The sequence below is a fragment of the Rhincodon typus genome, chromosome 36, assembly GCF_021869965.1.
Source record: "Rhincodon typus isolate 14 chromosome 36, sRhiTyp1.1, whole genome shotgun sequence".
NCBI classification, from domain to species: domain Eukaryota; kingdom Metazoa; phylum Chordata; class Chondrichthyes; order Orectolobiformes; family Rhincodontidae; genus Rhincodon; species Rhincodon typus.
In genome coordinates this window covers 6,042,356-6,058,898 of record NC_063367.1, presented here as the reverse complement: position 1 = coordinate 6,058,898, position 16,543 = coordinate 6,042,356, and the positions used below count along the sequence as shown (strand labels likewise).

General features: G+C 44.6%; 1 protein-coding gene across 1 annotated transcript in view; it reads left to right on the top strand.

Annotated features, from left to right (window-relative positions):
• Nucleotides 1–16,543, top strand: part of slc28a1 (solute carrier family 28 member 1) — a 65,139-nt gene that overhangs the window by 8,608 nt on the left and 39,988 nt on the right. The window contains exons 2-5 of the mRNA XM_048617013.1: nt 4,896–4,977; nt 5,071–5,147; nt 9,915–10,006; nt 14,699–14,888. Of these exons, the coding sequence (XP_048472970.1) occupies nt 4,906–4,977; nt 5,071–5,147; nt 9,915–10,006; nt 14,699–14,888 (431 nt within the window). The 5' untranslated portion in view covers nt 4,896–4,905. The remainder of the gene's footprint in view (nt 1–4,895; nt 4,978–5,070; nt 5,148–9,914; nt 10,007–14,698; nt 14,889–16,543) is intronic.

Sequence of the window (16,543 nt, the reverse complement as noted above, 5' to 3'; positions counted from 1 at the left end):
CCCTGGGAGACCTGTTCAAATCCCAGCCATGACAAATGGTAGGATTTACACTCAATTAACGGACCTGGAATCATAATCTAATCTCCTTGTGAATTAAAGAGGTGAATGCCTAGACCAGTAATCTAGAAACACAAGTAATATTCTAGGGTTAGATCCAGGTTTGAATGGTAGATCGTGGAATTCAAATCCAATTTTAAAAAATGTGGAATTAAGGGTCGAATGATGACAATGAAACCATTCTCAACTGTAAGAAAAAGACTAATCTGATTCACTAATGTCCTTTAGGGAAGGAAACTGCCGTCCTTACCTGTTCTGGCCTACAGGTAACTCCAGGCCCACAGTGATGTAGTTGAATTGTTAGGGTTGGTCAATGTATTCTGGCCTAGCCAGCAATGCCCACATCCTGTGAATGAATTACAACAAATTGATTGTTTACCAGTGGAATTCACTACCATAGAAAATAGTAAGGACAAAACATTGTGTTTTCAAGGAGGAGGTAGATATTCCTCTTGTGGTTAAAGTGGGGGGAGGGTGGGATTAGAATTTTGGGTTTGATGATCAGCCATGATCATATTGAATGGCAGAGCAGTCTTAAGTGGATGACAGGCCTCCTCCTGCTCCTATCTTCTACATTTCAATGAAACTATACCCCCTATCTCTGTTCTGCTCTGATAAACAAACGTAGCTGACTTTTGTAGGTCAAATCTCCTCCTCCACCTCCTATATTTATCTGGGCAATTTCTGTTGTAGTAACTGGGAACTTATTGGTATGGCCCTGTCACATTATGCACCCGGTGTTTACGTGGGCAATCCTCTCACACAATGTGAACTGAGTGATTGATGAACAACCCCAGTGACATCCCTTTGAAGTTTCTATGTGTGTAACGGCATGATGTAATTTGTAAGACATTGTGAGAAGTGGGTGGAATACGTAGCTGCTGTATCTGGACTCTAAGGCTCTAAGGCTCCAACAGCAGATCTATGGCTGGGAATACTGCAGTGAGTAACTCAGCTCCTGACTCCCCAAAGCCCGTCCACCCTCAGGAGTGTAATGGAATACTGGATGGGGGCAGCTCCAACAACACTCAAGAAGCTCAATACCATCCAGGACAAAGTAGCCCACTTGATTAATATTTCACAGCACCTTCAGCATTCAGCCCTTCCACTTCTGACACACTGTGTGTTTCAGCTATCAGACGCATTGCAGCAACTCACTGACTCTCTGTCGACGATATTTGTAAAGGTCAGTCTTCTCAAAGGGTTAAGCGTGAAGACTGCACTGAGTTCTGTCCGATCTCTGGTGTCGAGGGGACCTCTGTGCAGAAAGGCAGAACTGCTGTGGATCTCCAGGAAAAGGATCTACTACATTGGTCTCAACACATAACATATACCTGATTATTATCGCGCAGTAAACTAAAGCTTCTTTAAGGCTAAAGCTTCAGATTACCTTGTGGTTTTCCTCAACCTTTTTTGACTAGGGCAACCCTGCAGATGCAGTCAGGAAAAGGGATCGTCGCAGCTATCTACCCAACAAGATTTTAGCAATGGTTGGCATCGCTAACTCATACGACAGACAGTGTCTTCCCAACCTGCGACCTATACTACCAAGTATGCTGCCAGTCACTCACCACCCTGACTTAGAAATGTATCACTGGGTTAAAATCCTGCAGCTCCCTCCTTAACAACATCGTGGATGTGCCTAGAACACTGGCAGCTCATCACCAACTTTTCAAGGGAATTAATATTCACATCCACAGAGTACAGCCACATCCCAAGACAGAAAGTGTTCTCACTCTAGGGCCAATATCATGAAACACTTAGCTCACACAACACCAGCCTGAGTACACTGCTGTAGCAAGTCATCATTGTCTGACCAGACCGTAGAGAGAGATGGTCACTAGAGAGAGAGAGAGGGAGGGAGGTGACTGGTGGTGGCTTAACCTGAGGGTCACCATGCCTCAGGTGAGGGGAGCAGTTGAGAAGGAGAGTACTTCCTGTTAACCCCTGTCGGTGATGGGAATTGAACCCATGCTGTTTACGTTACTGAGCTAACCAGCACCTGGATGCTGTCATAGTGAGAGGGGATGGGGAGGTGTTTAATCTGATGAAGGTAAGGATGTTAAGATGGTTGAACCTTTCAAAAGGGGGTTTAGCCATCTCTTGAAGGCAAAGTCTCCGAGTCACAAATCCTTAAAAATATGCCCCCTAGTCTTGCAATTATTAAATCATTGGGTTCATTAGTAAACTTAAAGCATGTGGGATAGGAGACTAGATACTAATTAGACCTCAGCTGACATATTGTGTACAGTGCTGAGCACCACATTACAGGAAGGATGTGAGTACATTGGAGAGAGTGCAGAAGAATGGTTCCAGGGATGAGGAACTTCAGTGATGGGGATCAATTGAAGAAGTTGGGACCGTACCCCTTGAAGAGAAGAAAGCTGGGAGGAGATTTGATCGAGGTTCGCAAAATTGTGAGCAGACTGGTCAGAGTAGATTGGGAGGAGCTGTTCCCGCTCATAAAAGGAACAAGAACAAGATGGACATAGATTTAAAGAGATGTGAAAAAGAAACAAAGATGATGTGAGGAAAGAAACACTTTCACTCAGCGAGTAGTTAGGTTATGGAATGCACTGCCTGGAAATGTGGCGGAGACAGATTCAACTGAGTATTCAGGAGGGACATTGGATGGTGATTTGGCTAGAAATGGTGTACGGAGGTGTAGGGAACATTCAGGAGATTGGCACTGGGTAATGATGCTCATTTGAAGAATTTGTTCCCTTCTGTATCATAACAATTTTATGAGCTAATAATTTTATGAACAGACAGAAAACCCTAACCCTATCATGTTGGTAGGCTGTGGCTAGTGGGAGACCACAAGGATAACAATCTAGATCAATGAATCAGGGACCACATGTAATATTTCCAAATTCACTGTCACACAAAGCTGAGTGGGAATGTATGTTGTGAGGAAGGCGTAAAACATCTTACAGGGGTATTTGGACAGGTTTAGTGATTGGCCAAGAACCTGTCTGTTAGAATATGATGTGGAAAAATATGAGGTTATCCTGTTGGGAGAAGACGCAGATGTGCAGAGTATTTCTTAAATGTAATGAGGTTGGAAAGTGTAGAAGTGCAAAGGGGCCTTAGTGTCTTTTTCAATAAGTTACAGAAGGTTGACATGCAGGTGCAGCAAGTTATGAGATAGACTAATGGGTTTTATTACAAGAGGATTTGAGTTCCATTGGGCTTCCTGATTACCTGCTGCACCCATGTGCTAGCTTTCTGTGTTTGTGCACAAGTCCCCCCATGTCCCTTTGTGTAGCAGCTTTCTGCAGTTTCTCTCCATTTAAATAATACTCTTTTCTTTTGTTCTCCCTTCCAAAATGAACAACTTGGCATTTTCCCACATTATACTACATTTGCCACCTTTTTGCCATTTACTTAACCTATTAATATCTCTCTATAAACTGTTTGTATCTTGCTTTTCCACCTAGTTTAGTGTCTAAAAATTTGGCTACAATAAATCCGCTTCCTTCCTCCAACTCATTAATATATACTATAAACTGATGCACTGGTGCTTGTGGAGCTGGTTAGTGGGCATCAACATGAAAAACAATCCTTTATCCTCATTCACTGCTTCCTGTCCATTAGCCAATCCGCTATCCAAGCCAATATACTGTCACCAACACCATGAGCTCTTATCTTATGACATAACCATTTGTGAGGTCCCTTTTCGAATGTCTTCCAGAAGTCCAAATACAACACATCTACTGGTTCCCTTCTATCCACTCTGGTTAAGACTTCCTCAAAAAGTTCAAATAAATTCATCAGACATTATTTCCCTTTCATGAAGCCATGCTGATTCTGCTTGATGAGATTATGATTTGCAGCCTTCAATGATTTATGCACGTGAATACCCAGATCTGTCTGCTCCTGCACTCACTTTGGAATTGTACCCTTTATTTTATGCTGTCTCTCCATGATCTTCTGACAGAAATGAAACCCCTCTCACTTCATTCATCTGCCACTTCTCCATTCATTCCAGTTACATTTCTATGTCCGGCAGAGCTATAATGACAGCGGGTGAATTTGGTTACATTCAGGAGGATTTCTGCATTCTCTGTAATGCCTTTCTAAAGAACTACACACAATGCCTGGTCTGGAGGGTTTTAGTTATAAAGAGGGATTGGATAAACTTGGATTGGTTTCGCTGGAAAGACAGAGGTTAAGTTGCGATCTGATAGATGTCTACAAAATTATGAGAGACACAGATAGGTTGGATAGTCAGAGGCTTTTACCAGGGTGGAAATGTCAACTACAAGAGGATGCAGGTTCAAGGTGAGGGGCGAAGGTTTAGGGGAGGAGCGCGACGAAAATGTTTCACCCAGAGGGTTGTGCCTGGAAAGCAGGGCCAGTGGAGATGGTGGAAGCAGGCTCATGAGCAATGTTTAAGGTGTATCTTGAGGTGAAGAAAGGGGTAGATACCACTTGTGGGCAATAAGGATTAGAATCAGCACAGGTGGGCTGAAGGGCCTGTTCCTGTGCTGTATTGAATTGTATTGTATATAATTGTGTAATATTCCAACAGTGGCTGAACTAGTGTCTTACATAAGTTCAACATAGTCTTCTGACTCAAGTATTCTATGCCCCTATGAATAAAACCTGGGATACTGTACACTTCACCGTATTTCTGTGTACCTTTGATTTAATTCAGTCACTGACAGTGGAATGAAACAAAAGATTTTGCAACATTTGGTCTTTCACGGTTAATTTGTTGGTTTAGAGGTACAAGTTCGAAGAGTGTTCCACATCCTTAAATACTTTGGTCCCTCACTTTTGATGTTGAAATTGTTTAAATCTGCTTTTTTTTTCTTTAAATGTGCCCTAAACAGAACCTTGACAATGAACGACAAAAGTAATCATTCTGAAAAGAAGCAGGATTACGCCATGGAAAATGCAGCATTTGAATTGGAGGTGAGCACATTCGCATATTCTTCAATCCACTTCAGTCAGAGTGAGATTGTTAAAACCATCAGATTTTGTTAAACTTATCCCTTCCTTCTGTAGGAAGATGCATCTTCCAAACATCAAGATGACGCAAAGCCTGAGTCACTCACAGGCAAGAGAAATGCCAAATTTCTGAAGTATGTAGTTATTTTGTTCATATTGCAGTTCATCTGTTTGATTCCAGGGGAGGGGGATAAGGATTTCTGAATATTAGCAACAGGAGGAGACCATTCTGTCCCTCAAACTGAATTTATTCAACACGACTATGGTTGATTGACCTATTGACCCCATTAGCTGCCCTTGCCCCATACCTCTGCGCAGCCTCACTAGTCTGTGTCCTATCATCCACAGGCTATGGAGACAATTTCTGCTGAGATGCTGCCTCATTTCACTTTTGATGGCCCAGATCAAATTTTAAGATTGAGTCATCTCACTCTAGATTCTAGGCCCTGTACCACACCACTCCCTGCACCCAAAGGGACAGTTTCTTTATTTCTAGCCTGACAAATCTATTAATTATTTGGAATAACAGATCATCGCTGCAACCTTATAAATCCCTGAGGATACAGGTCAAGTTTAGGCTGCATAACTTAATGCCTTCTGCTTTGGCATCATTCAGATCAATCTGCACCGTGCATTCTCTGTTCTTTCAGAAGACCCTGCTTGCAAAACCCCAATATAAAATGTCCATGGTCAGATGTGATTTCTCTATCTGACAGCGTTTGCTGAATTTCACCTGTGAGAAGTGGACCCAACTCCAGCTCCTCACAGACCGCATGAGGGAACTGGAGCTGGAGCTGGATGAACTCCGGATCATTCAGGAGGCTGAGAGGGTGATAGGAGTTATAGGGAGGTTGTCACACCCAAGTTACAGGATAAAGGATCTGGGTGACCGTCAGGAGAGGGAAAGGGAATAGGCAGATAATGCAGGGATCCCCTGTGGCCGTTCCCCTCAATAATAAGTATACCGTCTTGGATATTGTTTGTGGTGGGGGGGGAATAACCTACCAGGGGAAAGCCATAGCGGCCAGGTCTGTGGCACTTAGCCTGGCTCTGTGGCTCAGAAGGGACTGAGGGAGAATAGGACAGCGATAGTGATAGAAGATTCAATGGTTAGGGGAACAGACAGGAGGCTCTGTGGTCACGAATGGTTTGTTGCCTCGTGGGTGCCAGGGTCAGGGATGTCTTGGATCAAGTCTACAGGATTTGCAATCAAATATGTTCAAGAATTGCGAGATAGCAAGAACTGCAGATGCTGGAGTCAGAGACGACACAGTGTGGAGCTGGAGGAACACAGCAGGTCGGGCAGCAACAGAGGAGCAGGAAAGTTGACGTTTCGGGTCGGGACCCTTCTTCAGAAAAGAAGAGTTTCTTTACTTCTGAAGAAGGGTCCTGACCCAAAATGTCAACTTTCCTGCTCCTCTGATGCTGCCTGGCCTGCTGTGTTCATCCAGCTCCACACTGTGTTCAAGAATTGCACCTTTTTTTGTATTACTTGGGAGCTTGGGGAACCTATAGTTCCAGATGTTTCCCCCATTGGACCACCTCAGCCAATTGGAGTCAAGTTGCCAAACCAATCAGTACCCTTTTCTTGTGTAGCGTACGTTGCTATGATCATTTGAAGTTAGTAATTATTGACAGGGAACCAGTTGTGCACCATTCCACAAACGGTCATCTTAACCCTGGTCACCTCATCATTTCGCAATTTAATCAGATCAATGATACTGGAAGTGAAAGATTTTACCCCTGAACAGTAGGAGGCACTCCTGTGATAGTGGCCATTAAGGGACTGTGAAAGAACAGAGCAGATGAATCTTTACTCTACAATTAGCTGTGCTAGAGAGGATGAGAAGACACTGACAGTTAGTATCAAAGGGTATCCAAAAATTTTCCATTGGCATTTAAATAGGGAAAAGGGCACTAAGAGGGGTAAGTGGGTCTAATTCAGGATCAAAACAGGAATTTACAGATGGAAGTAGAGAGCTTAACTGAGGGATAAAATTCGTGCCTTGCATCTGACTTTATCAAGGAGAAAATGCTACCCAGGTCATTGTGAATGAGGAAGTGGTTCAGACACTTGAAGTGCTTAGAATTGATAAAGTGGTTTTAGATATTCTATCTGTTTTTAAAATTCGTAGGACATTAGTTGAGATGATCCAGGTTCCTGAGGGAAGTGGGAGTGGAATTACAGGGATACTGGCTGTAATGTTTGAATTCTCCTCTGTGTGGTATGTTGTAGAAAGGGTACAATAGAAGGGAGACAGTGATGTATATCTAATTGAAACATATAAAATTCTAACACGACTGGACACACTAGATGCAGGGAGGAAGTGCAATGGGGAGGCAATGGCCTAGTGGTATTATCCCTGGACTGTTAATCCAGAGACCCAGATAACATCTGGGGACCTGTGTTTGAATCCTGCCATGGCAGATGGTGGAATCTGAATTCAATAAATATCTGGAATTAAGAAGCTAATGATGACCGTGAATTCATTGTCGATTGTTGGAAAAACCCATCTGGTTCATTAATGTCCTTTAGGGAAGGAAACTGCCATCCTTACCTGGTCTGGCCTACATGTGACTCCAGACCCACAGCAATGTGGATGACTCTTAACTGCCCTCTAGACAATTAGGGAGGAGCAATAAATGCTGCCTGGCCAGTGATGCCCTCATCCCGTGAATGAATAAAGAGGAAAGGAAAAAGAATGTTTCCACCTGGGTGGAGAGTCTAGAACCACGGGTCACACCCTCAGAATACAGGGGTAGACCATTGAGGACTGAGATGAGGAAACATTTCTTCATTCAGAGGGTTGTGAACCTGTGGAATTATCTATGACAGAAGACTGTAGAAAGCAAGTCACTGAAAATATTCAAGAAAGAGATTGATACTTTCTTTTTATTCATTCACGGGATGAGGGCGTCACTGACCAGGCAGCATTTATTGCCCCATCCCTAATTGCCCAGAGGGCAGTTCAGAGTCAACCACATTGCTGTGGGTCTGGAGTCACATGTAGACCAGACCAGGTAAGGATGGCACTTTCCTTCTGTAAAGGACATGAGTGAAACAGATGGGTTTTTCCTGACAATTGACATTTTTAGATATTAAAGGCAGCAAGAGATATGGGGTGAAAGAGGAAATATGGTGTTGATGTAGAGGATCAGCCATATTGAATGGTGGGGTAGGTTTAAAAGGCTGAATGGCCTGCTCCTATCTTCTTTATTTTCGATGATGTAACTGTAATGTTAGCAGTCATGTGCAGGAGACAGTGTAGAAAGGAAGGTCTAGTGAATAATTTGCACTGACAGGAAACAGTATTATGTACAAATGGTGTAAACAAACTCAATGGAAACTACGAGGAGTCAGAAGCAGAGTCTGAGGTAGAGAAGAAACCACTACAGACCAGAAACCGCCAGCCAAGACAAAGACAGCACCTCCTTAATGCAAAGGAGAGACCAGTGATGACCAGCTGCCTTTCAGACTACAGGAAGGTTTAGAGTGACATGATCCAGAGATTCAAGTTAGGATCCTGGTACCTAAATGACCAAAAGATTAAAGTACACGGCACAACTTCAACCTTTGGAAATATTGTGGGTCACGAGGAGGATAACAGTAGAACATTACATGTTCATGGGCAAGTGAGTGAAATGTTTGGACAGGAGTCAGATGGAACTGAGCACAGAGAGGTGTGAACTAATTCATGCTGGTAGGAAGAACACAGATACGATAGAAAATAAAGGACACAATTCTGGGGGGGTGGTTCAGGAGCAGAGAGTCCTGGCTGTTTTTGTGTATAAATCCTTGAAAATGGCAGGAGATTTTGGAGAGTAAATAATAATGCATGCACCATCCTGGGCTGTTATTAACAGCAGCGTAGAGTTCAAGAACAAAGAATTAGAGCGGGTGCAGAAAAGATAGAGATGAACGAATCCAGGGACGTGAAGTTTCAGTCACTTGGATAAATTGGAGAAGTTGGGACAGTTCTCCCTGGAGAAGAGAATTCCAAGAGGTGATTTGATCGAGATGTTCAGATTCATGTGGATTCTGTACAGAGCAGAGAGGAACGATCAAGGACAAGAGGACACAAATTTCGGCTGGTTGCCCAGAGAAACAATGACAACAGGCAGCGAAAGCTTAGGTTTTGGAATGCACTTTCTAGGAGTGTGGTACAGGCCCATTCAATCCAGTCCTTCAGGAAGGATAATGAAGATTATGCAGGTTACAGGGAAAGGGCAGGGCAGTGGGATGGTAAGTTGCTTCAGTAAGGGGTCAGTATAGACACAAGCTGACTGGTCTCCTCCTCTCTGACCATTCTGTGGTTGTATAGCTGGCCTACACCTACAGAGGTGGATAGTAATTCTAATGGATTGATATTGTATCAACACCCCTGGTAGACTCAGTGCTTAATCCTCACCTCTTTAGAGGTGACTACCAGGTGAAGATGTATAACAGGCAGCTGATTGGAAACTTCACATTTCAGCTCAAGACAACTTTGACCTTGTTATTCCTACACTTTGAAATTAACAGCTCTCGCTCCAGTCGTCACAAAATTACCTAATTTTCTTTTTCATTCACTGGCTATTCTTTCCTGTCCCCTCCTCCCCTTCACAAAACAATTCAGATGTGAAGAGTGTTTCTGCTGCTCGTAAAGAGTATTGTAACTCATTCACAACATGGCACAGGAGTTGTAATGAAATAACAAGGTCACTGTCTCAACAAGTTGACCTCTCTCAATCTAACTCAAGTGATGATTTGCCCATGGAAGGTTTTTGATGCCTTAACTCGATGCCAAGGCACACAACACCAATTTGTTTGAGAGTCTCCATAGATAAATTGAAAAGGTTGACTCACGACATCGTATTGGGTCTGAACAACGGGTTAATAAATGGACGTTTCTGTTTTCCAGCAAAGTATCTCAGTCTGCCTCAAGAGTGAAGTCAGCGTACAAAGCCCACGCGTCTGTAATCAAGTGCATCATTGTGGGCATACTCCTTGCAGGTAAAAGGGACTGAATCTCATGATAAATAATTTGCTTTGCCGTCTGGGTTTAAACACGGCCCTGTGTAGAATTATGGGAGAGCTTGTGTTAATAATATGATTGAGCTCTGAATTACCAGTCACATGTGATTGAGACTCTGAGAAGTAAGGATTGGAAGATTTGTAGTGGGCAGCTGTATGATCAGTATTTTTTGCATTAGTGTGAATAAGAGCTTATTGGGAATCCTGACGGTAAGACAATAGTCACTATAAGATAAGGTACAGGTGCAGTGGGCTCTCTAGTGTAAATGAGGTGCTTCTACAATGCAGGGCACAACGTAGACACTCAAAACCCATGTTAGCGCAATCCACAAAGACTCAACAATGTAGACTGGAGAACCAAGGTGCTAGTGAAATGCATGGAGATGCCTCGAATCATCCCCTTAAGACCATAAGAAATAGGAACAGGAGTGGGCCATTTAGCCCCTCAAACCTGCCTTGCCATTCAATAAGATCATGGCTGACCCAACACTCCTCATGTCCACTTTCCTGCCCTTTCCCCTTAACTCTTGATTCTCCGATTGATCAGGAATCTAGCTATCTCAGTCTTAAATAAACACGTACTGTACCCCCTCAGCTCTGTAGCAAGGAGTTCCAAAGACTCACAATCCTCTGAGAGAAGAAATTCCTCCTCATCCCAGTCTTAAATAGGCACCCCTTTATTCTGGTCTTCACGCCGTCTAATCCTGGACTCTCCAATGAGGGGAACATCCTCTCAGCATTTACCCTGCCAAGCCCTTTAAGAATCCAATACGTTTCAATGGGATCACCTCTCATTCTTGTAAACTCCAGAGTTGAGTCTCAACCTGATTAGCCTTAGCTCATAATACAATTCCTCCATACCAGGATCATCCTTAGTGAACATTCTCTGACCTGTATAAGGTCACAGATGTTATACTGCATCTATACAAAGTCCTGGTTAGACCCCACTTGGAGTACTGTGAGCAGAACTGGGAACCATACCTTAGGAAGGATAAATTGGCCTTGGAGGGAGTACATCATAGGTATACAAGAATGATAGATGGACTTTAGGGGTCAAGTAATGAGGAGAGATTATACAAATTAGGCCTGTTTTCACTAGAATTTAGGTTTAGGTATTCAAAATATTAACATTAAAAGATGGGGTAGATAAAGATAAGTTATTTCCACTGGTTGGTGATTCTAGAACTAGGGGCACAAGTCTGAGAATGAGGGCCAGAGCGTTCAGGAGAGATGTTAGGAAGCAGTTCCACACATAAAGGGTGGTAGAGGTTTGGAACTCTGTTTCACAAAAGTCAGTTGATATTGGATCAGCTGTTAATTTTAAATCTGAGATGGATAATGTTTTGTTAAGCAAAGCTAATAAGAGATCATAGAATCGCTACAGTGTGGAAACAGGCCCTTCGGCCCAACAAGTCCAAACCGACACAAAGAGCATCCCACCCAGACCTATCCCCCCTAATCCACACACTCCTGAACACTACAGGACAATTTCCCATGGCCAATCCACCTAACCTGCACATCTTTGGACTGTGGGAGGAAACCGGAGCACCTGGAGGTAATCCACACAGACACGGGGAGAACGTGCAAACTGCACACAGACAGTCACCCAAGGCTGGAATCAAACCCTGGTCCCTGGTGCTGTGAGGCAGCAGTGCTAACCACTGAGCCACCGTGCTGCCCATTGGAACAAAGGCAGGTATGTGGAGTTAGGCCACAGATCAGCCATGTTCTTGTTGAATAGCAGAATAGGCTCGAGGGGCTGAATGGCCGGTTCCTGTTCATGTTTCCAACTGCCTCCTTAAATAAGGGAGGCATGGTAAAGGTTTCCTTATGCATTATAAGGTGCTTCAGTGTTTGCACGTAACCCCCGTAAGTGTTTATCCAGAGTATTCTCTGTCTGAAATCTGGTGCACGGTTGCATTATGTCTAGGCAGCTTCACTCAACACCACTGGGACAACGTAGGAGCAGATGCTGGAATCTGTACTGTCGGAAATCACAGCGGGCCAGGCAGCATCCGTGGAGAGACAGCAAGCTAACATTTCGAGTCTAAATGACGAGATAACGATCCGTGCACAAGCATATCCCGACCTTCCTGTAGCCGGTCATTTTAACACAGCGTACTGCTCACATGCCCACTTGTCTGTTCTCAGCATGCTGCAGTGTTCCAGTGAATCACAGCGCAAACTGGAGGAACAACATTTCATCTTCAAACTAGGCATTTTACAGTTTTCTGGTCTTAATATTAAGTTCAACATCTTCAGATTGTGAACCAAATCTCATTCCTTCCCTTTCCTTTAGCTTTACTTGTTACATTTTCTGTCACCATGTCCTCCCTCCCCTCACCCCATCCTCCACCCCAATGGGACTATCTTCTCTTTCAAGGCTGGCAGTGAGACATACCATTGTTCTGCCATTCTCACATTCTGATCACTTGATCTGAACTATCAACAATTTTTAACCCCCAGCACTCTACACCCTACTATAGCATAAATACTGCCACCTCCAGACTTCACATCAGCTCTGATGAAGAGCCATCTAGACTCAAAATGTTAGCTTGTTCTCTCTCCACAGATGCTGCCTGACCCACTGTGATTTCTAGTTTTTTTTGTTTTCACCACTGGGATGATGGCCAGACTAGGAGCTGACAGTGTTGGCTGAGGGCAGTGGGAGGTGTTCCTGTAAAACTGGAGCATGATGTATTACTCAATAGTCCAGGCTGCCCTGTGTCAAAGACAACAACAAATCTTGTCCATGTAGCACCTTTAATACAATGTGACAACCCACGCTACTTCACATTATAGATCGAAATACAACACTGAGCCCCATTCGGAGACATTAGGCCAGATAACTTCAATTGGTCAAAGAGGTTGGAGTGACATCACGGAGGAGAATGAGGTAGTGAGGCGCAGGGAGGGAATTCCAGAGCTCAGGCCCCTGGGCAGCTGAGGCCCTGGCCACCAACGATGGAACGTATCGCATTGGGGATTCTCAAGAGGCCAGGTTCCCACGAGGAGCTTGGATATCTCAGCGGAAGGAGATTCCAGGTTTAATGGGGTTGGGGGCGGGGGTGTGATTGAGACCATGAAGGGATTTGAAAACAAGGATGAGAACGTCAAAAAAACTGACACCTACCTGAGCTTTGGAGTTCCCTCCCTACACCTCTCGAGCTTGCTTGAAGACATTCCCACCCCTTTGATTAAACTTCAGCTCATCCTCCCTAATGTCAGTGTGAGGTGAATGGAGCACCTTAAACTCGGGGTGATTTTTCACTCCCCACTCCCCACTCCCCCCAGCACACGCCCACCCGTCCACCAGAAAGACTGGGGCGAATGATCATTAGAATCCTAAATGAAACAGCACAGCAGAACACCATTGCGGCCATTGTGCCAAAGACAGCTCATTGAAAGAACCACCTTTTTGACCCACCTCCTTGCTCCTTCCCTGTAACTTAGCAACATTCTATTTTTCTCCTTTCCCTCAGCAAGGATTTACCCCTATTAAAGGGAACAGTTTGATCTGATTTCAGCATCTTTTCAGACGGTGCGTTGTGGACCATAATTGCTCACTGTACACTTTGGTTCTTTCCTTACCATCTCTCTGGTTCTTTGGCCAACTCTCCACAACTCATATTGTCTGTGGACCATTCTTCCCAACCCCAGAAAGGGTCTGTCTCTCTCCATCTCGGATGGAGATTACCACGGCTAATCCACCTAACCTGCACGTCTTTGGGCTGTGGGAGGAAACCGGAGCACCCAGAGGTAACCCATGCAGACACAGGGAGAACGTACAAACTCCACACAGATGGTCACTCGAGACTGGAATCAAACCTGGGTCCCTGGCACTAAGGCAGCAGTGCTAACCACTGAGCCACCATGCTACCAATCTTTTTAATTTGATTTGATTTGATGTGATTTATTATTGTCTCATCTACCAAGGTAAAGTGAAAGGTATTGTTTTGCACACTAACCAGACAAATCATATCTTACATTAGTGCATCAGGGTAATAGAACAGAATACAGAATATAGTGTGACAGCTACAGAGAAGGTGCAGAGAAAGATTAACTTTAGTATATGAGAGGTCCATTCATAAGTCTGATAACAGCAGGGAACAAGCTGTTCTTGAATCTGTTGGAACATGTTTTCAAACGTTTGTACCTTCTGTGCAATGGAAGAGGGTGGAAGAGAGTATAACTGTGGTGGGAGGGGTCTTTGATGATGTTGGCTGCTTTCCCAAGGCAGCAGGAAGTGTAGACAGAGTCAGTGGATGGGAGGCTGGTTTGTGTGACGGACTGAGCTGTGTTCACATCTCTCTGTAGTTACTTATGGTCTCGGGCAGAGCAGTTGCCGTACCTCTCCACATAACTGAGATCTCTCAGCTCTGATTCCATGTCTGAGGCCTCACCATCTTTCTGCCAGCCGTACTTGAACACTTGAGGCCTAATTGGTGTTTGAGGCTGGCAGGCATCAAGGAGGGGCCCCGGTTCCTTGCCCAGAGAGAATATTGGGCCTCCATGCCAATCCAGCTTTCAAATGGGCTCCGATGTCCAATAGCTGCAGTGAAAAGCCCAAACCTTAATGATCCACAAAACTAGAAAGAAAAATCAATTAATGTAATCAATTAAATAAAAGAAAATAAATTAATGCTTTGCTCTGTTACTCCCGTAACCCAGGCTTTCTAGCATACCTCATCACTGCCTGCATACTCAACTTTCATCGAGCAATCGCCCTCTTGGTCATTACCTGTGTCGTTGCTTTCTTTGTGATTTATGATCTCATCAAGAGATTTCTGGGGAAAAGAATCGCCCACTTCTTTTCACCTGTGGGTTCATGGCTCAAGCAACACTCCAGATGGTTTAAGTGGTAAGTCATTTCCTCTCCGACATTAGAAAGTTTTGCGTGCCTTAATTTCAGAGAATCATAGAATCCCTATAGTGTGGAAAGAGATCATTCTGCCCAATGAGTCTGCACACCCTTCAAAGAGCATCCCACCCTATATCCCTGCATTTCCCATAGCTAATCCACCCAGCCTGCACACCCCTGGACACTATGGGCAGTTTAGCGTGGTCACTCCTCCCAATCTGCACATCTTTGGAGTGTGGGAGGAAACACAGGCAGACACAAGGTGAATGTGCAAACTCCACACAGACATTCACCCTGAGGGTGGAATCGAACCTGGGTCCCTGCGCTGTGAGGTAGCAGTGCTAACCGTTGAGCCACCCAATCTTGGAAGAGCTGGCTTGAGCCCTGTGATGCTTTAAAGAAGAAAACACACTTGCATTTAAACACTTATTTCTGAAGATTGTGTAGACTTTAAAAGCCACTAGGGGCTTTGGGGAGAAAGCAGGAATATGGCATTGAGGGAGAAGATCAGCCACGACCATTTTGAATGGAGGAGCAGGCTTGGGGGAGAGAGGGGGTGCTGAATGGCCTACTCCTGCTCCTAGTTTCTACGCTTCTGTGTTTCCTGGGATTGTCTGGATCTGTTTCAAAGCTAATGAATCGACCTGTTTCCCGAGGAAGACGTTGTGTTAAATGTTGGTTGACAATTGGACCGAAGCCAGTTGGTGAAATGGAAATAAAGGCGCAGGATTTCTCCTGGACAGGGCTTATTCACGTCTTGGCAAGCCTACTGATCTCCTGACTACACTGCCCTTTTGAAGGAACCAAATTAACTGACCAAGCAAAAAAAAAATCAACACAGCCTTCAAAGGGGAACTTTCTCAAGCAAACAAATTGTCAACAGTAGCCTATCAAATAAAATTGAGATATGATGTGGGGGTGACAATTTGGCCCAGCCCCTCTGGTGCCCACCTGTCAAAAAGAATGCCAATGGGCAGCCCACTGGCTGTGGTCACCCGGATATGGATGTAAGTGGGGAAGAGAGACAGGCGGGCAGGTCTAATGTACCCCCACCATGGCCCACTATCTAACCACCTCTGCCAAACTCACAAGCAGCTCCTCCAAATTGCCCAGCCATTTCTGCATGGGGTAGCCAAAGGCCAGGAGCATGGGGCTGAAGTGCAACCAAAGCTTAATTAGAAGCCCCCCCACCTTTAAGTAACAAAGAAGGAGCTGCAATCTGCCATGACCTACATATACACGACCCCCAGAAAGTACAGGCATCCTGAGACTCTGACCTTAATCTCCAATTGCTTGGGACTGCTGCACAATCTCTCCTTCACGACTCCATTAGAGAGAGAGCTCCCCACCATGGGTGTGTGCACCTTCTAGTTGACCATAGGAATACGAAGGCATGCCTGGACTGTCAGAGAGGATGAAGGATGTGCAGGAACAAACTGCTCAGGAAAACCCTCCTGGAGAGCGGATTGCCCTCCAAGGGGTCTCTGTGCAAGACTGCTCAACTTGTAGAGGTCCCCTTTTGATATAGCTCAAGAGACGCTTCATTAAAACCAATTCTTTTAATTTTACTTACTCTCCCAATGTTGGCTCTAGTCCCCAGATGGTAGTAGGGTGTGTGTGTGTGTGTGTGTGTGTGTGTGTGTGTGTGTGTGTGT